Source organism: Sciurus vulgaris, assembly GCF_902686455.1.
Source record: "Sciurus vulgaris genome assembly, chromosome: 5".
In the NCBI taxonomy this organism is placed as follows: Eukaryota; Metazoa; Chordata; class Mammalia; order Rodentia; family Sciuridae; genus Sciurus; species Sciurus vulgaris.
In genome coordinates, this window is record NC_136465.1 from 62,775,922 (window position 1) to 62,800,199 (window position 24,278).

Here is a 24,278-nt window from a genome sequence, read left to right on the forward strand (position 1 = left end):
ATACAGGAAAAATTCTGAATACAGCTTATGGAGGAAATGATATTTCTCTGAAACAAACTTTACTTGCACTTTCAATTGACTTTAATTTTTCTTGTGTAGTAACCTGTAATCTCAAGTGTTAAATTTTACTTTTTAGGACTGGGGTTGTAGCTCAGTGGTAGAGTGCCTGCCTCACATGGGTGGGGTACTGGGTTCGATCCTCAGCACCACATAAATAAAATAAAGACACTGCGTCCATCTACAACTAAAAAAAAAAAAAAAAAAAAAAAATTTTAAATTTTACTTTTTAAATGTCTCTCTCAAGCTCGGATGTCACTGAAATAGCCAGTTTTGAAATTAGCTAAGTCAGTTAATCTTGCTATGAGTGTCACATAAAGAATTGTACTTTATTTTACAGTCATCTGCTAGCATCTGTGGCATACCTTGTGGTTATGTGTATATTTATGTTTTTTCTTGTAGTTCCTACTTGGATTTTGTAACAGCTATTGATTCCACCTGTCTGAATTCAAATTCTCCACATCCTACTAGCTGCCAGTGTGCTTGCACTTTTTATTCCCTTTATGTGAGACAGGAATAATATTTACTGATCTCCTGAGTTGACTGTATTGTAATACTACCCAGGTAAAGTAAGAAATAGGCATTCAGTGAATGTTAAATGAAGAAAACATACATTTTTTTATTCCTCCCCCTCCCCCTCCATTGCTGGGTATTGAACCCAGTAATCCCTTTTCTTTTGGAAAGAAATGTAAAATAGAGGGGCTGGGGTCATGGCTCAGTGGTAGAGCGCTTGACTGGCATGTGTGAGGCCCTGGATTCGACTCTCAGCACCACATAAAAATAAATAAATGAATAAATAAATAAATGTGGACAACTAAAAAATATTTAAAAAAAAAAAAAAAAGAAATATAAAATAGATGTGTTGATATGACTTCTGGTGAAGGTACCTCAAAGAGAAGATCCTAGCTGCCCCTGCGCCCCATTCCACCCCACCACTGGGAATTGAATCCCCTAACCCCTAAAGGGGATTTCATGTATAGTGACTCTATTGTATTTCCTCTTACCTTCATCACAAAGTACTGCAGAATTTTGTAAAAAGTAACTACTCCTAACTTGGTTGTCTTTTTGTTTGTTTGTTTGATACCATGAATTGAACCAAGGGTACTCTACCACTGAGCTACATCTCCAGGCATTTTTATTTTTTATTTTGAGACAGTGTCTCACTAAGTTGCTGAGGGCTTCATTAAATTACTGAGCCTGTCCTTAAACTTGTGATCTTCCTGCCTCAGCCTCCCAGATCTCTGGGATCAAGGTATGCCTAACATGGTGGTCTTAATACTTACCCTTCCCTTCGGAGCAAAAATGTCAGATATATATAGAAAGTTACATGAGAAGGCTGTGGATTTTTCCTTTTAGATTAAATTCCTCTTCTAATTTCAGCCTAAAAACTGAAACTTGTCAGCTGAAATCAAGACCAAAGTAGTACTAGTAAAGTCCCTATTTTGAGATAGTGGCAAAAATAAAATTCATGCTACAGCTAGTGGGCGAATGACTACCAAAGTAAGAATGTGAATGGTATGATATGTCTGGCTTTGAGGTTAATTTCAGCGTAGTTAAAAATTGTTGGTATAAAATAGTAAGGCATATCTTCTGAGAAGACTCTTTTACAGGAACTTGAATTAGCAACCCAGCTTTTGAAGCTAATTGTGAACTTGAATCCTCTCATGTATGCGGAGAAACCGCTTCTGTGGTTCATTTCTGCAACAGTGGTATGCACAGTACTTTTAAAAAATGCTGTGTCTAAGAGCCAGTCTCACATTGTTTGGAATATACTGTGACTTGAACTATATTTAACTCTTGTCTTGAGTAAAAAAAATTTTAGACTCTTTGACCTGATAAATTTTATTCTATAACTGAAAAACTAAATTTTGTATTGAACTAATGGGTACATTTCTGGGTAATGGCTTCAGCTTTTCAATAAGCAGAAATATCTGTAGGATATTTGACTTTGACAGTTTTGGGGGGGGGGGGGGGTTTGTTTTTTGTTTTGGTTACTGGAAATTGAACCCAGGGCCTTTCTCATGCTAGTTAGGCACCTTATCACTAAGCTAAGTCCTGAGCCCCTTTCTTTTTTATTTTGAGACTTACTAAGTCTCAAGCTGGCCTTGAATATGTTATTCTTTCTCTAGTTTCCTGAAAAGCTAGGATTACAGGTATACACCACTACACCTGGTACTTACTTCATCCATCTTTTTTGGTGGTGGGGGTGCTGGGGATTTGAACCCAGGGCCCCACATGTGCTAGGCAAATGATCTGTGACCGAGCTACACGCCCCCGCCGCCCTACTTCATTATTAATGTGAAATAGCATGCTTCAATCCTGAATATCCAGAATCATCTTGTAAAGATTAGATCCTGGTAAAATTGAACAATCTTTGTGAGTTAAAGAAAATCTTTTATGTTATTCTCTGGGAGATGTTGCCAGCTGAAAAAGAAAAAGTGGTCTTAAGGCCAAAAGCCTAACCGATGCTTTCATTTTAAAATTCCCCTTGAACAGGGATTAGTGCCAGCCTTGGTGGTTCATTGATAAAGTCTGAAATGCAGTGATGTAGAAAATAGCTCTTTTCTTTGTGATGGTAACAAAGAATGACATGGTTACAGTGGAATATGAGGTTAAGACCCAATTCTACTGACTGAACAAATCATGGTTTTTCATGCTTATCTAAGCCAGCCTGTCTGAGCTGACAGGCAAAGAAATTAAGCCATATGAGAAATAGCATGAACTATTGCTAATGACTAGATGCTAAATCAAGTATTTATTGACATTAGATATAATATGTTAAATCTTTCCACCTGATAAATTTTATTCTATAACTGAAAAACTAAATTTTGTATTGAACTAATGGGTACATTTCTGTACCCATTATGTATTATAAAATTTACATTTTACATTTTATAAAATTTACATTATAAAATTTTGTTTTATTGAGTAATTTTATTTGCAACATATGCCTTTTCTTCTGATTTTAAGGACATCCAGAAAATTTTCCTTCCCAGTCTTTTCTTTAGGATAAACACTCCGAAGGACTTGATAAATTAAGTCCTCCTTTGGTAAAAGAAAACCAGAATGCCAGAAATTGAAGACACAATTAATGCCCAGTTAATTTTCATAAATTCAAACTATATTCTGAACTTTTTTTTTCTAATAGAATAGTGCTAAAATCATAGATATGACCTAATATATATGGGGAATTCGAGTCTGATAACTAAATAGAAATTTTTAATTGTTTTGAACTGATTGTTTTAGAAGTTCTGTAAGTAACTGTGGTGAAATGCAAACCTCATTTAGGTTGTTAGGAATAATTTGCATATAAATATATTTTCTGTTACTGTTCTTATTTATTTGTTTATTTACTTATTTTTGTGGTACTGAGGATCAAACTCAGGGCCTTGTGCTTGCAAGGCAAGCACTCTACCAGCTGAGCTGTCTCCCCAGCCCTTGTTCTTTTATTTTTAACCAAATGTTATCCAGTACTTCCTTTTCCATGTTACTTATCAAGTCTAAATTTCTTTAGTAATATTGATCCTGGGAAGATTTATGCATTACAGATTGCTTGCTTTCTAGGGAATGGAAGAGCTCAAGCCTAGACTTGGTTTGCTATTGCATCTTTTGTAACTTGGGTCAGTTTATCATCTGTTATAAACTGTCCTTTGAGATACTTTTGTGATCAAAAGAATTAAAAAACAATCCTTAACTATAAGGACACTAGGACTCCTTTTTTTTTTTTTCTCTCTCTCTTTTTTGTGGAGATAGGGGTCTTACTCTGTTTGAGTTCAAGCAGTTCTCAGCTTCCCCAGTAATTGAGACTACAGGCATGTACCACTGTGCCCAACTAAGAGGCACTTTTAGTGTGGTAGTCAGAGAAAACCCTCCAAATTCTTCATTATGTGATTTGCTTTTATAATCCAAAAGGATTTTGTGGGGGTTGGGAGCATAGCTAAGTACTGGAGTACCTGGGTTCAATCCCCTGCACCAAGGGGAAAAAAAGATTTTGCAGGAGTAAGAGGGCACAGTCCCCAAAACCCAAAAATTAGGCTCACCTTTTCTACCACCTTTGAGTGTTTAGCCAACTGGGAGGTTAAAAGGAACATTTCCTGAGATTGCCCTCATTTCTGCACCAGTTGCAAGTGGATTCCCCAAATCATTCTTAGGTTGAGTCATTTATAGGAAGAACTCAACTCACTAAATGCTTTATACTCACAATTATGGTTTATTATCATAATGGGGAAAAAGTACAAACTAGGATCGGCCAAGGGAAAAGAGGCATGGAGTCAAGTCCAGGAGAGTGTTTGCTTTTGTCTTCCATTTCCTTTAGGTCTGATATTATACCAGGTCAAACGTTCACAGGCAGAGATGTTCTTTATCTGACTGGACATTCAGGGTCAAAGGCCAAATCTCTCTTTGGATGAAGCTAATTCTTCACCTCATAGATTCTTGTTTTATAACAAACAGTGGGTGATAAGAACTTCAGCACAATAAATAAATGAAATATGATACCAAAATACATGGAGAAAACATAGGTAGATTTATCAGAATCATAGAGTGGGTACAACATGAATTTTTTCTTATAGAGTTGGGGCATATTTTTTTGTTTCATTTTACAGTTTAAGTCTTCTTGATTCTGCATATTCCTTGAAGATTAGGAAAGTCATATTTAAATTTGAAGTATTCGGGGCTGGGGTTGTAGCTCAGTGGTAGAGCACTTGCCTACCGTGTGAGGCACTGGGTTTGATTCTCAGCAGAACATATTAAAAAACAAAGGTCCATTGACAACTGAAAAAAATATTTTAAAAAAAGAAATATTCTTTACCAATTTGGGGAAGTTTTTTGGTAATTTTTAATACAAGTTTTATCATTTTTATGTATTCAGATTGTCCATCTTTTCCTTAATTTTTTTTTTTTTTTTTTTTTTTTTTGCGGTGCTGGGGATTTGAACCCAGTGTCTTGTGCTTGCGAGGCAAACACTCTACGAACTGAGCTATATCCCCAGCCCTCCTTAAATTTTAAAACATGCATGAGAATCACCTGGAAAACAAATATAAATTTGATGTTTCCTTGACTTCATCCCAGAGACAGACTGTGTCTTGGGGAGATTTTTAAAGAACATCCGTTATTATGATGTACAGATTGCAGATTGCAGTTTGGGATTGCTACTTTTTGATATAGTAAGATTCTGATAAATATACCCATATTTTTTTTTGTTATTTTGGGGGGTACCTCTAATATATTTCCAAAACTCTAAAAAAAAAAAAAATTGATACTTCCTTGTAAAAAAATAAATAAATAATAAAACTAATTGAGGACATCTTGACTGCTAAGCTTGTTGGCACATGCCTTGAGAGGCTTTGCCAGGAGGATTTTGAAGACTTGATGATTTAGCAAGACCTTGTCTCAAAAAAAAAAAAAAAAAAAAAAAAAAAAACTTGAGCAGTGCTTGCTGTTTCATCATATAATATATGAGCTAGAGTATGTGTCTTTTCTGTGTAGTGATAAACTGCCATACTCCTAAGTCTGGATCAGCTTTCAACATTTTTTCCTTTGTTTTCAGTATCATGAAATATCTCTGAGAATTATTTTAATGAGATTTTGCCACTGTCATTTCCTCTGGAGTATCTTCATCCTTTATCTCAACCACTTTCCTCATTTGTGTCAGTACATTGCCATTTTTACTTATCTATATCACAAGGTTTATGTCTGTTGTTAAGTTCCCAGTTTTATATCTAGAGTCTCTAATGGCAGCACTGTCAACATTCATACAGTAAGCTATTTTATACACTTTTGATCTGAATTTCATTTCTTATTGCATTGTAATCATTGGCCAAGTCCCTCCTTTGAATATCCATTTTTGTAAAATGTCACATGTTTATCACTGCAAGATGAGGCAACACAGTAACACTTTTTGTTGTTGCTGTGTGAACTTAATAACAGATCCACAGTGACCATTCACAGTCTTTGGAAGAAGTGAAGTCATTGATTATGATGCACACCTATACTTTTATGTAATGCAGCAAAATATTTCCTGTTATGAAAGCTAAAGTACTCTGATAACTGAAATGCAAACCGTGTTGTTGAGGACCTGTTGTAACTCCATTTTGGGATACAACTGATTTGATTTTTTTTCCCCCCTTTATTTTTAAAATGATATAATTTAAATGCTATAAAAATCACCTTTTAAAAATAGAGTTCAGGGCTGGGGATATAGCTCAGTTGGTAGAGTGCTTGCCTCGCATGCACAAGGCCCTGGGTTCAATCCCCAGCACCACAAAAAAAAAAAAAAAAAAAAAACAAAAAAAAAAACCACAGTTCAGTAGCTTCAAGGTTCTTTAAAAAAAAAGATTCTTCCATATTCACAGTATGTATTTGTACTTCATCTCTTTTTATGACTGAATAAAATCCATTGTATAAGATACAGTATGGTGGTAGCTTTTATAGTTGGTAAACTGGTAATAACCATCTGCAGTTTGTTTTTGAAGTTTTAAAAGTTACATTTTCAGATTGAAAAACTATTTACAGTACTGGGGATTGAACCCAGACTTCACATGTGCTAGGCACTACCACTGAGCAACATCCCTGGTCTTTTATTATAAGGTCAGTTGCTAAGTTGTCCAAGTTGGCCTCAATCCTCCTTCCTCAGCCTTCAGAGTTGCTGGGATTATAATTATGCCCACTACACCTAGCCATGATTTGTTTTGTTTTGTTTTGTTTTTGTTTTTTAATTGTCAAGCATGTCAAAAATGTGGGAAAGAGCCAGAGGTGGTGGCACACACCTGTAAACTGAACAGACTCAGGAGGCTGAGTAAAGCAGGAGGAGTATAAGTTCAAGGCCAGCTTGGACAACTTAATGATACCTTGTCTCAAAATAAAAAGGGTTAAGGATGTAGCTTAGTGACAAAGCATACCTGGGTTCATTTCCTAGTGATACAACAACAGCAAAATAGAAGAAATGTGGGAAAACAAATACTTTACACTGTTAGCACTGGGTGCCTTCCCTATCCATTGCCCTCATACCTCATACCTCATCTTCCAAGCTTTGTTCTCTATAAGTGTGGGATGGGGGGATGTTTGTAGTATATTAAGAATGTGGGGTCATAGGTAGCACATCCTAAAATTGTTTTTTACTTTTATCTTGGTTTTTATACATAGGTGTACCTCAGTTTTTTCAAATATTGAAATTATATGATTTTTATGTATTTCCAAACCTCAGTATTGTTTAGCATACAGATACTTAATGTTGAACTGCAAAGAAAGCTTCATTTCCTTCTATTTAAAAAAAGAAAAAAAAAAAAAAGTCAGTTATGTGTGGAAGAGCTTATAACTAGGAAGGTAAGCACCTTGCTCGTATAATATAACTTAGTCCTGGAGGGCTTTTAACTTAATCTAATATCATCTATTCCAGACATCCATGAATTTGCCTGGAGAGTAAGAAATAACCTAAAATGCATTATATACATTTGTGTATAAATAGAAGGGAAAGAAGAATTTGTACACAGTAAAAAACAAATATAGTAACTTTTGATTAATATGGCTCTGGCAGTGGACAACACAAAAATGCAATGTTACCTATGGAAAAATGGAGGAGACTAGTGTATTTAAATATTTTGTATTCCTTGGGGTTGTAGCTCAATGGTAGAGTACTTGCCTCATATGCATGAGGCACTGGGTTTGATCTTCAGCACCACATAAATAAGGGTATTGTGTCCATCTAAAACTAAAAGTTAAAAAAAATATATGAAGTATTTCATTTTTCCTTTTATTTGTAAATGTCATTTCCAAAGTCATTTTACTTTGTAATATATTGAATTTTATAACAGCAAGAAAGAATATGTTGGGCTGGGGATATAGTTCAGTTGGTAGAGTACTTGCCTCACATGCACAAGGGCCAGGGTTCAATTCCCAGCACAAAAAAAAAAAAGAAGAAGAAGAATATGTTGCTGACTGAATGGTGGCACTTGCCTGTAATCCCAACTACTTCGGAGGCAGAAATAGGAGAATGGTAAGTTCAAGGCCAGCCTGAGCAACTTCATTTCCTAGTATGGCAAAAAGATAGAAAATGACTTGTGTTGGTGGGTGTGATATATGCTAGGGATCAAACCCAGGCTTCACATATGCTAAACATGCACTCTTAACTACACCCTCAGCCCCAAGATTATTTCTTAAATTTGTGAGAAGGGAAAAAAATGCGAATGGATAGGCATATAGGAATATAATATATGTAGCAATAATACCTTTTTACCTAGATATATCTCTGCTAAATGTTATGTAGCATTACTATAGTCCACTTTGCAGATTTTAATTTGGTATTATCTGTGTCTCAGATAAGTTAAGTCACATTAAAAAGCACTCATTGAGGGCTAGGGAGATAGCTCAGTTGGTAGAGTGCTTGCAGCAACAAGGCCCTGGGTTCGATCCCCAGCACCGCAAAAAAAAAAAAAAAAAAAAAAAAAAAAACATTGAGAATTACATACAGAATCATGAATTGTGCAGAGAAGAGTTAACATAGCAGTTTTGAGATTGCCGTGTATAGAAAGGTCTTGTTGCAAGGTTCCCCTTAGCTGGTGCCTAGAAAATTGGGTTTGAGGGGAGTTCCTACCATTCCCTATTAGGAATAGCTCACTGTGCCTAAAATGTTTGTGTGGGGAGTCTGGAATCTTGGTACTAGGTAGGCAGAAGGCTCTGATGAGATAGCCCTTAATTACAAATCTGAGACACTGGGTCTATGTAGTGCTTCCCTGCTTGACTCAGGTCACAGCAAGGGCATTAAATGCATTCTGCATGACTGCACTGGGACTCTTCAAAGCTGCACTGGTTCCCTTAGGGCTTTGCCCAAAGGCCTTTGCCTTTGCCTATTTTGTTTTATGTCCTTTTACTGTAATAAATCATACCCATGAATACAACTATATGTTTTGTTTTCCATTGAATCACTGTTGAACCTGGGGGTGGTCTTGGGAATCCCTAACATACAAGACTTTTACATTGAGAACTAAAAATAGGAATGAACTGTATGGTTAACTTCTGCCAATCCAACACATTCTTCCCCTGAAGACAAATTAAATTGATCTTGGTATAATGAATCTGAGTAAAGGGTGTTGGTTATAATCACATGTTTAAAAAACACTAGGGTATCTGTACAGTAGATATAAAATATTCTGAGGGGGTGGGAACTGACTCAACAGAGTACTTTATTCACACTACAGATAAAAACTAAGCAAGTATTATAAAGCTCACTCACATGTATTTTTTTTCTATATCCTATATCTTGGAACATCTTGAAGTGTTGTAGAACCTATGTACGGTTAGGGTAACTACCCTTAAAAGAATTGAATAATTATAATTTCTTGTTTTTAATTTCTGTATTTAAATGTAAGGCATTAAATGGTTGTGTGAAGATTTCCATTTTAGAGTTGAAATTCTCTGTTGAGTATTTTGGTAGTAAAGACATGAACTACAATTAACTTTCTGATCTATGCTGTTCAGTTTGATTTTTTATTTTGTTTGTTTGCTTTTCTTTTTTGCAGTACTGGGAACTGAACCCAGGGCCTCCCACACTGAGCTATATATCCCCACCCCTTTTTATTTTTTATTTGGAGGCAGGATCTCTGAGTTTCTGAGATAGCCAGTTTGATTTTTTTTTTCCAACAATACTAGAAGCTATCTTATGGAATAACTTGATTTCTGGTAAAAATATTGTTTCAGTTGTGATAATGAACATTTCTGAACCATCTTGTCAGACTGTAGGAAAAACTTTTTAATTTCTAAAATTTCCTCAGTTTTAATTGTAGTTGTACATGGTAGCAAATCTACCCTCATTCTAATCCCATCCCAGTGATTGGGGAAAAGGGGGAACATGTCTTGACTAGCCAGTGAGCTATGTCAGGAGTACCTGAGTGTGACCCCTGTTAATAGCAAGGGACAGAGTATGTTAGCATGAACTCTTCAGCTTTGTCCCTTCTGCCTGCTGTATCTTCTGGTATCTCTGATACCAGATACAGTGCCTAGAGGTGTACCATTTTATTACTATAAAAAGGCAATTCTTTTTACATGGCAGAAAAGATGGGTGGGAAGAATCTGCTGCTCTGATGGCCCTTGAGAAGCTGAGCAGTTCTGGGCTTAAGTGAGAAAAATAAATCCTCAGTTTAAGGACCACTCCCTCAAAAAAAGATAAATTTGAGTAATGTGATAATAAAATAACACAACTTGCTGCACAGCTAAAAATCAACTCTCAGAGAATTTCAGTTTGGAAAAGGGTAACTGTTTTTAGATTATACACAGAGAAGATAAGACTTCATATTTTAGAGATGTAGGTTTATGGATACCTAGTCTAAATAAACCGAAGAGTATAAAGATCTTAAGTGTACACAATTAAATTGGGACTGTGAGGACAACCCATGTTTTCTGGAAGATTTGTACATATAATTTCATTCTAACTAATTACAGGCTAGTAAAAGAAAAGTATGGGCTCCATTATTCATACCTCTTGGGAAATCTACCAGGCTAATTTAAGCAGAAAGAGCATTTATTAGAAGAGTATTTGGTAATCTGGAATCAAAAGAAAAGCTGGAGTACTGGGGTGGTGGCTCAAAGGTAGAGCACTTGCCTACCATGTGTGAGGCACTGGGTTCCATCCTCAGCACCACATAAAAATAAACAAAGGTATTATGTCTACCTGCAATTAATTTGGGGAATTTTACAGAAATAAGGTAGATTAAAATGAAAATCATATTTTAGAAGCATTTTAGAATACAATGTTTGGAAACAATGTTCCTTTGTTAGAATAGAACTTGGCATTCACCGCTGCTTCAAATTAAAAGCCTGGGCTAAGTTCATAATTGGTTTAAGTAAATCTGAGGATAGAGTAACTTGTGTGATTCTTACAGTGTACATACAAGGTTTTGCTTTTTAAAAAATGTTTTCTATTCTAATTAGTTATACTGACAGAATACATTTTGACACATCATATATAAATGGAGTGTATAACTTGTCATTCTTCTGGTCGTACATGATGTAGAGTTACACGTGTCCTGTAATCAATCATACATGCACATAGGATAGTAGTGTCCAATTTATTCTGTCATTCCTATCCCCATACTCCCCTCCCTTCAGTCTAATCCAAAGTATCTCTAGCCTCCCCTGCCTTATTGTGAATTAGCATCCACATATCACAGAAAACATTCAGTTGGTTTTGGTTTTTGAAACGTGGTCTTTCTGATATGCCAAACTGGCTTGAATTTGTGATCCTCCTGCTTTAGCCTCCCGAGTAGTTGGGATTATAGACCCAGATTGAATACAAGTCTTGGTGTGATTTTGTTTCTCAAATCACAGCATTCTTAATCTGTACTTTGGATTAGTGCAATAGATTATTACTAACAGCTACTAGCAAACAAGTTGAAGTGAATGGAAATACACATCTTTATAGAAATATAAATCATGTTCTGTTTTCTTTCATGTTGATATGCAGATCAACAAAACGTGCATTAATATAGTGATTTATCCTCTTTAAATGTATTTATGACTACAAAGATATTTTGCTTGTGTGAATTTGTATTATTGGTATTTATTATATTGGCATCTAAAACTAAAATTTAAAAAAAAATATTCCTTAAACCAGGCATAGTGGCACCTGACTATAATTCCAGCCTCAGCAATTTAGTGAAACCCTGTCTCAAAATAGAAAGTAAAAAGGGTTGCGGATGGAACTCGGTGATAAAGTGCCCCTGAGTTCTATCCCCAGTACTATAAAAGGAGGAAGAAATCATTAAATTTGAAAACTTTTACATTAATGTACACCTATGAATAAATGCAGTTTTATCAAAGCTTCATAGTCAAATTACTAAAACTTTTGGAACTGTTAAAAAGCAAAGCCACCAATATTATAGAAAATAACCGGACTTATAAAATCAACTTTTGACGTTAAAATATAGGAAAATACAAGTTTAATTACAACTTAGTTGTTATAAAAATAGTTACATGCTTTCTTCTGTTTAACAATTTAGACAAAGCTAATTCAGAAACTTATATTCTCAAAAGCTCTTATGTAATTGGTTTCTTGGCATGTCTCAAAAATGTGGCCTTTTAATTTTAACTGAATCAATGATTTTTGAGGTATATTACAGTTTTTTATTTTTTTTAAGTTGAGACTGTCAAAGTCATATTGGTTACTTAGCATTCCCTTGTCTGAACATACCATGTTTATCTTAAGTGGACAATGTAGTTTCCAGTTATTTTCTTTTTTTTTTTTTTTATGTTATACAGTTAGAAGCATATATATTTTTTATTGAAAATAGGCACATGGTTCATATTTTAATTTCAACTTTATACTGTCCTAAGTTTAAAGTAATACAAATTTCTATCCAATCATAGTACATTAGTAAAGAAATGAAAATATTCACTGATGTGGAAAAAAAAAAAAAAAACCTATTGCACAACATGGAAGGTACGTACTCTAAACAGCAGAACTCAGAAAATGACACAAAAATGAGAGAAAATTTAACCTACAAAATCCTGAATAACCATAAAAGTATTAGTTTTTAAAAAATCCTTTTTTTTTTTTTTTTTTTTTTTTTTTTGGCGGTGTTGGGGATTGAACCCAGGGCCTTGTGCTTGTGAGGCAAGCACTCTACCAACTGAGCTATATCCCCAGCCAAAAATCCTTCTTTAAAAATACAATTTTCAGTTGTGGCAATAGACTCACAATGAGCAGGCATTGTGAATCATTGACATTCATTATATAGCAGAAAATGTTCACCAAAAGTCTAATAAAAACATTCATAAACAGCTTTAATGAGAAAATCTGATGAATAAATGTTTAAATCATATTAGATAAATTGTATTCTGATATTAATATACTACAATGGTTTAAACTAGAAATATTCGGAAATGTCCACAGATTTTTCAACAACACCATGATAAATAAAGTGATGTCAGATCATGCAGAACCTCACAGGCAAAGGGGAGTACTGTTACTTTGAAAATACTGGAAGATCACTGAAGGGGACAAAGAGCTTTAAAGATTTGAAAGTATAAATATAGGATAGGACATATTCTTCCATAATTGGAAGAGAAACACACCTGCTTATATGGCTTCTGTCTCTTGTCTATTCAAATGCCAGGACTGTTTCCTTTGGTCCAGAAAGGTGGACAGGAATGGCTTAGAGAAAGAAAGACCTGTTGATTGGGAAGTGGAATATGACTTTTTGTGGTATTCTCCCTATAAATACTAAAGTTCCTATCCTACTACTGTTATTGTTAGAATAAAGGTACAATAAAAGATTTTAGAAAAAGATTTCTCTAAATGTAGTTTCCTGACGGAACCATTTGAATATGTAAGAAGTACTTTTAATCTGTAGATCCTGATTTTTGAACTATCAAAACCAAAAATAATAAATCAAAGATAAAGGAATAAATTGGACTTTAAGGTATATCTCACAATATTTTATAGCACTGAGTTTCTATAAGCATGACAAATCTAAAGTGAGGGGTGTTTATCACCTCAAGGAGGAGAAAGGTTAAACACTAATAAAGAAATACTGACATTTTCTTGTCAATAATAAATGCCCAGTTATTTTATCTTAATTGCAAAACATGCTTGTTCTGATACCCATATATATTTATACACACTTATTCATACAGATTTATTTACAGCATAAATGTCTACAGATGGAGTTGTTTGCTCCAGTAGTATAACCATGTATCAGTTAAGAGTTAGGTTTGAGCCAGGTGTCATGTAAAGCCCAGTGATCAGGAGGTTAAGGCAGGTGGCTCACAAGTTTGAGGACAGTCTCAGCAATGTAGTGAGCCCTTATCTCAAATTTTAAAAGACTGGGGATGTAGTTCAGTGGTAGAATGCCCCAGCAACCCCTCCTCCCCAAAAAGAGTTAGGTTTGGACTTCATAACAGAAAATGCAAAAAAAAAAAAAAACCAGACACTTAAGTAAGGTCCAGAGTTCTGGTACCTTCTGGCAGCTTTACAAAGTTCAGGAAACCAAATCTCTTTCTGTATTTTGTTTTGGTTTGTTTTTGTGTATGTGTCTGCTATAATAAATTACCATAAACTAGGTGACTTAACAAAGCATATATTCTCTTGTGGTTCTGGAAGGCCAGAAGGACAAAATCAAGGTGTTGTCAGGGCTACACTCCTCTGCAAAATCTGTTCTTTGACTCCTACAGCTTCTGGTGGCTACTGATACCTCTTCAAAATACATCTGTTTTCACATAGCCATCTCTGTAAGGGCCTGTCCCTAAATGCCCTCAGCCTCTCTTATGAGGATACAAATAAGCTGGACCTGATGGCATGCACCTATAGTTCAGCTACTTGGGAGGCTGAAGCAGGAGAATCACTTTAGTACAGGAGTTTGAGACTAGCCTGAGCAACATATGGAGGCTGTTTTAAAAAAGAAATAAAAGGATATATATGATTTCAGTTAGGACCCACCAGCATAATCCAGGATAAGCTCCTATCAAAATCCTTAATTTCATCTTTTGTCAAGGGAAATAGTCTTCATAAATTCCAGGAATTAGAAAATATATTTTCAAGGAAAATATTTTTGGTCTTCTGCATCTTCCCATACTCTGCCATTGCTAGGGAATGGCCCCTGTTTTTATGGCTGCTGAAGTTCCAGTTATTACATACATTCCAGGAAATAGGCTGGAGAGTGGTGAAGGGTATATTAGGTGGAGCCTTTGGAGAATGTTTAAGTCATGAGGGTGCTGCCCTTGTAATTGGAATTAGTGGTTTTTTTTATAAGAATAGACACAAGAAACATGATTGATTTCTCTCCTTGCCACCTGATAATACATATTCCACTGCAAACCAGGAATAGACCTTCAATGGGAACCAAGTTGGTGGCACTTGATCTTACACTTGTCAACTTTCAGAAGCATGAGCAATATATTTCTGTTAAGCCACCCAGTATGGTATTTATTATCATCCTAAGCTGACTAAAAAGCTGGGAATGTTCATCTTTTAGCTGGGAATATGGCTATCTTAAATATAATTAATTTAACTATTGAGAAAGAATTTAGAATGGATATTGAGGTGGAAGCTAGGAGTCTTTTCCTTGAATCATGTTAACATTTTGTTAGCGATTATAAATTGCTTTCCAAAGAAAATGTATGTACATTCCCTCTAGTAGAATATGAAAGTAGATTTGCTAATTTTCATTTTTACTAATGTTGCAGGGGGAAGAGACACTTATTTTTTAGTCACTGTCCCCCTTTATTTGCCACAGAATGGATCACATTACTTCGATGTGATCTAACCAACATCAAGTATAATGGAGTTAACCTGTTTCCCTTCCTAACTTACTGATAATGATATGAACAACAAAAGTACACATCCACTAGGAGGCCGAGGGACAGGAAAGAATAAATAGTCAAACAAAAAAGAAGGCACAACTCAGGGCACTAATCCTCATTATACATCACCAAGAGATTTTGGTGTGCTGGCAAAACCCAAAGGGTTTTTATTAACTTCTTCAAATCTATTGGAGAGACAGCTAACTGGGATCTTTAACTCATTCCTTGTGACTGAGAAATAGTGGAAGTAGCTGATGGGAAGAAACAAGGAATTGAGTAATGGACCCTTCAGTGACAGATTGAATGCCCTGAAACTGCAAATTAAAAGGGATTATGTCCAAAGCTGTGTCCCCTATGCAAGTTGAGTGAGCTCTTAGAAAAGCCTCAGAAGTGAAAGCAGTTTGTAGGCATTCTAGACTCCATACTCTCCTCCACTTTAAACCTCTGATTCACTGGGGAGAAGAAACCAGTCTCAGATGTGGTATGGCAGCAGTCTGTAAAATATCCACTATATTGGAGTAAATAGAAGATTTAGACAGCAACAAATTAATGGCAAATAATTTATTACAAGAAAGGACTATAGCTTGGGAAGCCATATGCAGAGAACTCAAAAAAAAAAAAAAAAATTCAAGCCTTACCTAAGGAAGAGGTAGAAATCCCCCCCCCGCATCTGAAATTATATATAAAAATTCATTAGGATGTGAATTAAATGTAAGAAGTTCAAAGACAGTAACAACAAAATAAGATGAAAGATTTAGGAAAGGAATTGAGGGCAATAACAGTAATAATTCTAAACAAAAGAAACTGAGTAGAAGTTTCTGAAACTTACTCTGACAATGGCAGAGCTGGATGAGGCTGATGAACCTGAGTTACAGTGCCTGGCTGCTGCTGAACCTCAGAAGGTGCAGTTCACTGCACAGGTACATCAACTTCATGGAACTACATTGGGATACATAGGTGGAGAAGCCACGGAATCCCATAGAGACTCCACAGAAAATTATCTTTTTCTGGCTGTTTGCACCACTTCATTAACAGTACTGTTGCCGTCACCAGTCAGTTTGCCCAGATTATACAGAAAGGAGGGCAACAGACCTGAGAGAATGATAGAAGCAGCAAAGGACTTATTACTAAGCAGATGGACATACCAGTGGGGGAGAGTTGTCAACCCATTGTCAAGTCAACACCAGACTGTTACCAAGTTTGTTAGTGCTGAAAAGTAACAGATCAAATGTTCAAAAAGTGAAATTTATTTATTTGGAATTAATTCCACATTGTATCACATCAATTATTCAATTATTCTTTTTTGAACCCTCCAAAAAAGAAAAGACAAGAAACAGAGTAGGCATGATGGGGGGAAAAAAAAGAAAAAAAACTTGTTGCCAAAAGGAAAGATTTGGGGAAGAAAAAAAGGACGGACAGATGGGGATGTAACTCAGTGGCAGAGTACATGCTAAGCGTTCATGAAGTTCTGGCGAGTTCAATCCCCAGCACCTAATAAGTAATAAATTGTATAAATTTTTTAAAAGGATGGAGAGGAAAACATAGTTCTTAAGTGGTATGTTAGAAACCAAAGATTAAATTTTGCTTGGGGCTGAGGTTGTGGCTCAGGGGTAGAGCACTTGCCTAGCACACATGAGGTACTGGGTTCAGTCCTCAACACCACATACAAAAATAAAGTTGTTATGTTCATCTACAACTAAAAATACTTTTTAAAAAATTAAAATTTACTGAGCTATTTTTAACTCAAGCAGTGGCTCCATCAGAAATTAAGGAAAAGAAGTAATAAAGGTAAAATCAAAAATGAGAGTAGAAAGAGCAAAAGAAATAATTCCATAAAGGTGGAATAAACATCTGGGAAGTTTGATCAAGGAAAATAGTGATAGCACAAATGAAGACTGTTAAAGAGAATTTTTTAAAAATATTGTTTAGTTGTTGATGGACCTGTTTATTTGTTTATATGCAGAGCTAAGAATTAAACCCAGTGCCTCACACCTGCTAGGCAAGTGCTCTACAATTGAGCCACAACCCCAGCACAGGAGAATTTTTAACTCACAAGAATGTCATGAGTAGCTATGTGATAAAATTTTAAATTTAAATGGACAATTTGCTTAAAAAATACTAAAATTGACTAAAGAAGATACAGAATACCTATTTACATATAACTAATTACTAAATAAGTTAAATTGGGAATCTAATCACTCTTAACTTGTCCCCCCAAATAGGACCCAACTTGTTTTAGAGACACATTCTGTTGAAGAGCCGGTGTGTAATCCATAGCTTATACTAAATTTTCCCGAAAAAAAGGAAAGTTTCATACTTTGTGAAGTTAATGATACTGTGATAAATCAAATCACTAGACAAGTTTGGCAAAGTATAGAACTTTTTGGTCCTGGGGATTGAACCCAGGACCTTGCTGATACTAAACATATACTCTACCGCTAAACTATATCCCCAGCCTCGAATATAGATCTTTGCTCTTAAGAACATAGGTGGAATAGAATCAGCTGTGTACTTTTAAAAGTACTTAATGATCAAAGAGTATTTTTCCTAGGAATGCAAGAATAACATTAGAAAATTACTGATACTTATCACATTAATAGAGAAAAAATTGACTCATTCCACAATACAAAAAAAGATGCTATCAGGTGAACTCTACTTTGTAACTAAAATTGTGGTAATTCTAAGAAGAGGTTCCTTAACATGGGCAGTGCTGGGTATACTGCAGTGCTTTCTGTTCAGCCCTGTACTAGTAGATGTGTAAAGGAAGATGTGTCATTTTATAGTTATATGGAAAATGGAAGAGAATCAACAAATTATTAAAACTAGTTAAATAGATTTCCAGATTATAAGAGTTATGAAAAAATCCGATTTTAAGAAATATAGACTGAGTATGGGTCATTGGTAGTGTTTGTCTAGCATACACAAGGCCTTGGGTTTGGTCCCCACCACACACACACAGACATAGGAGAGAAGATGTGTGTGTTTTAAAACAGAAAAAAGAACACAAAATGTATTACATGCCTAAGGCAGTGAAGTATTAGACCCAAGAAATATTTATTTTAAATCTCAGCAGAGTTGCATCACAACAAAGAGGCTGTATTTTGAGAAATGAATCATTAGGTGATTTCACCATGGAAATATCATGGAAGGTACTTAAACTCAAGATTAACTCAAGTATAAGAGAAAATGGTACAATCAAGAAACACAGTAAACAGAAGATATATGAGGTTGTTGCTAACGGCATACTGTTTCATAGTAAAACTTTAAAGGATGTACTCTTAACAAAAAGTATAACATAGTGAATATATAAACCAGTAACAGTCACTTATTATTTTGTATTGTGTGATGTGACTGGGAGCATGGTAGGTTTGTACCACCATCACCACAAACATGAGTAATACATTGTGCTGTGATGTTTTACCATGTCCCTCAGCTAACCATAGGAATTTTTCAGCTGTATTATAATCTTATAGAACCACTGTTGAAGATGCAGTCTGTTTCTGACCAAAAGGTCTTCAGGCAGCACAGGATTATTATCCAACAATAACAACAACAAATAGGCATTGTTGTAGTTAGGAAACATGATAACAAAGAATAAAGGAAAGCTAAACAAATGATGACCAGTATTATATTCATCAATGAAAAATCTAGTATTTAATACATAAATTCTGTACTTCAGCGCCTCCTAATGGTGTATTCTAACTTAACTCTGTGAATATAAAATAGTGGAATAAAGTCTAGGGTTAGGGGATGAGGATGTAGCTTGAGTAGTAGAGCACTTTCCTAGTCCATGTCAGATCCTGGGTTCAATCCCCACTATCAAAAGTAGTTGAAGTGAAGGTTGTTTTATGAATCAGTGTAAGAATTTGTTGAATACCAGACATGGTTGCACATTGTAATCCCTGATACTTGGATTATGAGGCAGGATTAGTTCAAGGCCAGCATGGGCAATTTAGCGAGACCCTGTCTCAAAACAAAATTTAAAAAAAAAAAAAAGGTGAGGGATAAGGATATACTTACTGGTAAGCTCTTGACTAACATGTATGAGTTCAATCCCCTGTATCAGTGCCCCCCCCCCCAAAAAAATATGAGAACTTGAGTAATTGTGAATTTTTTCATTGACCTTTTAAACTTGAAAATAAGATTATTCTTTTTTTTTTAAACTTTTTGTTTTTAGTATTTTTCAATTGTTGATGAACCTTCATTTTATTTATTTATTTATACATGGTGCTGAGAATCAAACCCAGTGCCTCTCACATGCAAGGCAAGCACTGTAACACTGAGCCACAACCCCAGCCTTGGATTGTTCTTTTTAAAACACAGCTTTATGGAAAGAAAATTTCTGTACCATACAGTTAACTCATTTAGAATGTACAACTCAGTAACTTTTTCTTTTCCTTTCTTTTTAAAAAATTTTTAAATTTACCCCACATTGTGAATTAGCATCTGCATTTCAGAGAAAACATTCGGCCTTTTGTTTTTGGGGATTGACTGATTTCGCTTAGCATGTTATTCTCCAGCTCCATTTATTTACCAGCAAATGCCGTGATTTCATTCTTCAAGACTAATATTCCATCTCATATATATGTATATATATCTCACATCTTTTTTATCCATTCATCTGTTGAAGGGCATCTAGGTTTGTTCCCTAGTTTAGCTATTGTGAATTGAATTGAACTGCTTAAAGATTGATGTGGCTGCATCACTGTAATATGCTGATCTTAAGTCCTTTGGGTATAAACTGAAGATTGGGATAGCTTGGTCAGATGGTGGTTCCATTCCGAGTTTTCTGAGGAATCTCCATACCCCATTTCCATAATGGTTGCACCAATTTGCATTCCCACCAGCAGTGTATGAGTATACCTTTTTCCCCACATCCTCGCCAACATTTATTATTGTTTGTATTCTTCTATGAAGTTCTTAGCCCATTTATTTATTTATTTATTTATTTGGTGCTGGGGATCGAACCCAGGGCCTTGTGCTTACAAGGCAAGCACTCTACCGACTGAGCTATCTCCCCAGCCCCCTTAGCCCCATTTATTGACTGGGTTTTTTTTTTTTTTTTTTTTTTTTTTTTTTTTAAGTTTTTTGAGTTCTTTATATATCCTGGAGATTAATGCTGTATCTGAGGTCCATGTGGTAAAGATTTTCTCCCATTCTGTAGGTTTTCTTTTCACATTATTGTTTCCTTTGCTGAGAAGAAACTTTTTAGTTTGCATGTGTCCCATTTATTGAATCCTAATTTTATTTCTTGTGCTTTAGGAGTCTTGTTAAGGAAGTCAGAGCCTAAGCCCACATGGTGAAGATTGGGCCTATTTTGTTTTCTGTTAGGCACAGGGTCTCTATTCTAGTACCTAAGTCTTTGATCCACTTTGAGTTTTGTGCAGGGTGAGGGGGTTTAAATTCATTTTGATATATGCGGATTTCCAATTTCCCCAGCACCATTTGTTGAACAGGCTATCTTTTCTCCAGTGAATGTTTTTGTAGAGGTCTTTTTCCTCTTTTGTTATTATTCTACCAGAAAACTTCTAAAACTCATAAGTGAAATCAGCAAAGTAGCAGGTTATAAAATCAACACCCACAAATCAAACACATTCCTATACATCAATGAAGAATCTACTGAAAAGGAAATTAGGAAACCTGTCCCATTCACAGTAGCCTCAGTAGCTTTTAATACATTCATATATTATCTGTGTGTCCATCACAATAGTAGAATGTTTTCATTACCCCCAAAAGAAATTTCATGTTCCTTAGCTGTTACTCCCCAGTACCTCTAGTCCTCTGCCTCTATACTCTTAAGTTTCCACTAACCTACTTTCTCTCTAGATTTGCCTCTTCTGGATGTTGCATATAAATGTACCTTATTTTGGAATCGGCTTGTTTCACTTAACATGTTTTCAAAATTGTGGCATACGTTAGTTTCTCTCTCCGTCACTCTCTCTCTCTCTCTCTCTCTCTCTCTCTCTCTAAGGTACTGGGGTTTGAACCCAAGGGCATTTTATTAATGAATTACTTACTTTTTTAAATTTTCTTTTGTTTTGAGACAGGGTCTGGCTAAGTTGCCCAGGCTGGCCTTGAACTTGCAGTCCTACCTCAGCTTTGCAGTTTGCTCTGATTATGGGTACACACTACTGTGCCCAACAGTAGTTTTTGCTTTATTGCTGGATAATATTGTCTTTTGTGGGTATACTTCATTTTATTTATCCATTCATCAGTTCATGGATGTTTAAGTGGTTTCCTCTTTGGGGCTATTAGGAATAATGCTGCCATGAATGTATGTAAAGGGGTTTTCATTTCTTTTAAGTATATACCTAGGTGGAATTGTTGGAGTATATGGTTATTTTGTTTTAGCTTTCTGAGAAACTGCCAAACTGTTTTTCACAACAGCTACACCACTTTACATTTCCACCAGTGGTATACAAGGGTTCCAGTTTCTCCATATCTTTGGAAACACTTGTTATTCATCTTTTTTGTTACAGTAACACTAGTAAAGTGATATTTAATTTTGGTAGTTTTCATTTTATGCCTTATAAGGCACATTTAAAGTGTTTTTCCCCCATAGTTTCTCTTCCTAGGTAAGAAAGGATACCTTTAAATTTGTGATGTCCTTTTTTTTAAACTGTTGATTTCATTTTTCTAACAGGCTAAGGAAATTTTAACGAAAGAATCAAATGTGCAAGAAGTTCGGTGTCCTGTTACAGTCTGTGGAGATGTACATGGCCAATTCCATGACCTTATGGAACTCTTTAGAATTGGTGGAAAATCACCAGATACAAACTATCTATTCATGGGTGACTATGTAGACAGAGGTTATTATTCCGTGGAGACTGTGACTCTTCTTGTAGCATTAAAGGTATGATTGATGAAATTCAGTTTTCTTTTTTTCCTCCAAATCACCTTGCATATACCACCAAGTTAAATCTCTCTTTATTTAACATTTATGTCCTGTTAACTTTCCTATTCCCATTGATCCAATGTTGCCTGTACAGTTAAATTCCTTGGCTGACCTTCATAATCTAGTCTAAATTTGCCTGCCACTAGTTGATAACATAAACTCTTTGCCTCAAAATAATTTTTTATTCGGTACTCTAGACTACCTCCATTTATTTCCTTATCCAGTGTCCCCAAAAGATTACTCTGTCCCTGATTTCTTATCCCTCCTGCCCAAACTCAGCTCATATTGTTTCTTCCATGAAGGCTCTAACCATTTTAGCCTTATTCCTTCTACTCTAAATTACTATGATGAAGCTTACTGTCACACCTGTTATGTTACATAGTGACTTATTACCTTGTATTATTTATGCCATGTATCTCCTTAATGAGATTAGTCTAGCAGAGGTCACATGTTATACTTGTGTGGACCTGGCACCTAACTTTATAGCACCAAGTTTAACGTTAGACACAATGGATTCTTAGTGCGTATGTATGAATTGAAGTATGCATTTGCAGCCTTTTTGGTTAATTTACAGAATCTGATGCTTTTTCATACTGCTCATCAGACATGTTTCTAATTAAATACAGGTTGAATATCCCTGAGCTGAAATGCTTGGGACCAGAAGTATTTGGGATTTGGGACTTTGCCTCCCCAGAATATTTACCTATACATAATGAGATTTCTTGGGGATGGGACCCAAGTCTAATCACAGAATTAATTTGTTTCATATATTGCTTACACACATAGCCCAATTATAATTTAATATAATTTGAATAATTTTGTGCATGAAATATAGTTTCATGGCATGAAGTTTTCCACTTGTGGCATCAAGTCAGCGCTCAAAAGTTCAGATTTTGGAGCATTTCAGATTTTTGGATTAAGGATGTTCAACCTGTGGTGTGGTACAGGGTGTTTTGTTTTGTCATAGAAAGGAAACTGTTAATACATTTGAACTTGCCCACATTTGGCAAGGACTTATTTTTATGTTTTTATTGGCATATCCAATATTCCTATGATATTGAAAAGGAAAGAAGTGTAAAGTTTGTCTTGGGCTCAAACCTCAGGTCTTCAGTATTTATTCAACAGTAAGAAATCATAGTGTTCTACAAAGATATAAAACACTAATGATAGTTTGATAAGGTGATAATGGAAAAAATCAGATACAAGCTTGTTGTAGTATAGGTATCAGTTTAAGGTTATTAATGAACAAGGACAACTATAAAAATTTCAAAGGTTTATCAAAAGGACCTTATTAGTAACGAGAAAGTTTCTTATTCAAAAGAAGATAACATATACAAGTGGACAGAAAAGCAATTTGAAGAAATGGGTCAGAAGTTAATGATCTTGACATTATACTAGTGAAAATATGATTATACTGTGTGGTTTTTTTTTTCCTAGGTGCGTTACCCAGAACGCATTACAATATTGAGAGGAAATCATGAAAGCCGACAAATTACCCAAGTATATGGCTTTTATGATGAATGTCTACGAAAGTATGGAAATGCCAATGTTTGGAAGTATTTCACAGATCTATTTGATTATCTTCCACTTACAGCTTTAGTAGATGGACAGGTGTGTAAGTATATCTTGAGGGGAGTTTAAACATAAGAATATATTTAATAATTTTTTTTTATTATCTTTTAGGATTTTTTATATTTAATAATTTAAAATCTAGATTTACATGACTTTCTGCATCTCCTTGGCTTTTTCACCCTCTTTGTCTTATGCTTAAAATTTCAGAGCAGGGAATGGGATAAAATTTTATGCACATTAGAAACAATAAATTTCCCTGTTCTCAGATGTCTGTGTTTCTTTTGGTCAAAGAATATGCTAATGTGCTTTTTAATTATAGATAAATGCTATAATAAATGCTTAGGATCCTGATATACAATACTACTAAAGGAAGATACACTTTAAAACTTCTCCACACATACAGTGTCTGCCAGTTACCATTAAAAATCTTTCATTACTGTTTTCATAGTAATTGCAAGTGTTA

General features: G+C 35.2%; 1 protein-coding gene across 1 annotated transcript in view; it reads left to right on the forward strand.

Moving 5' to 3' along the window:
• The window catches only part of PPP2CB (protein phosphatase 2 catalytic subunit beta), a 35,441-nt gene that overhangs the window by 1,918 nt on the left and 9,245 nt on the right, over positions 1-24,278 (forward strand). Inside the window, exons 2-3 of the mRNA XM_079140254.1 lie at positions 21,992-22,201; positions 23,681-23,854. Coding sequence (XP_078996380.1) covers positions 21,992-22,201; positions 23,681-23,854 — 384 coding nt within the window. The remainder of the gene's footprint in view (positions 1-21,991; positions 22,202-23,680; positions 23,855-24,278) is intronic.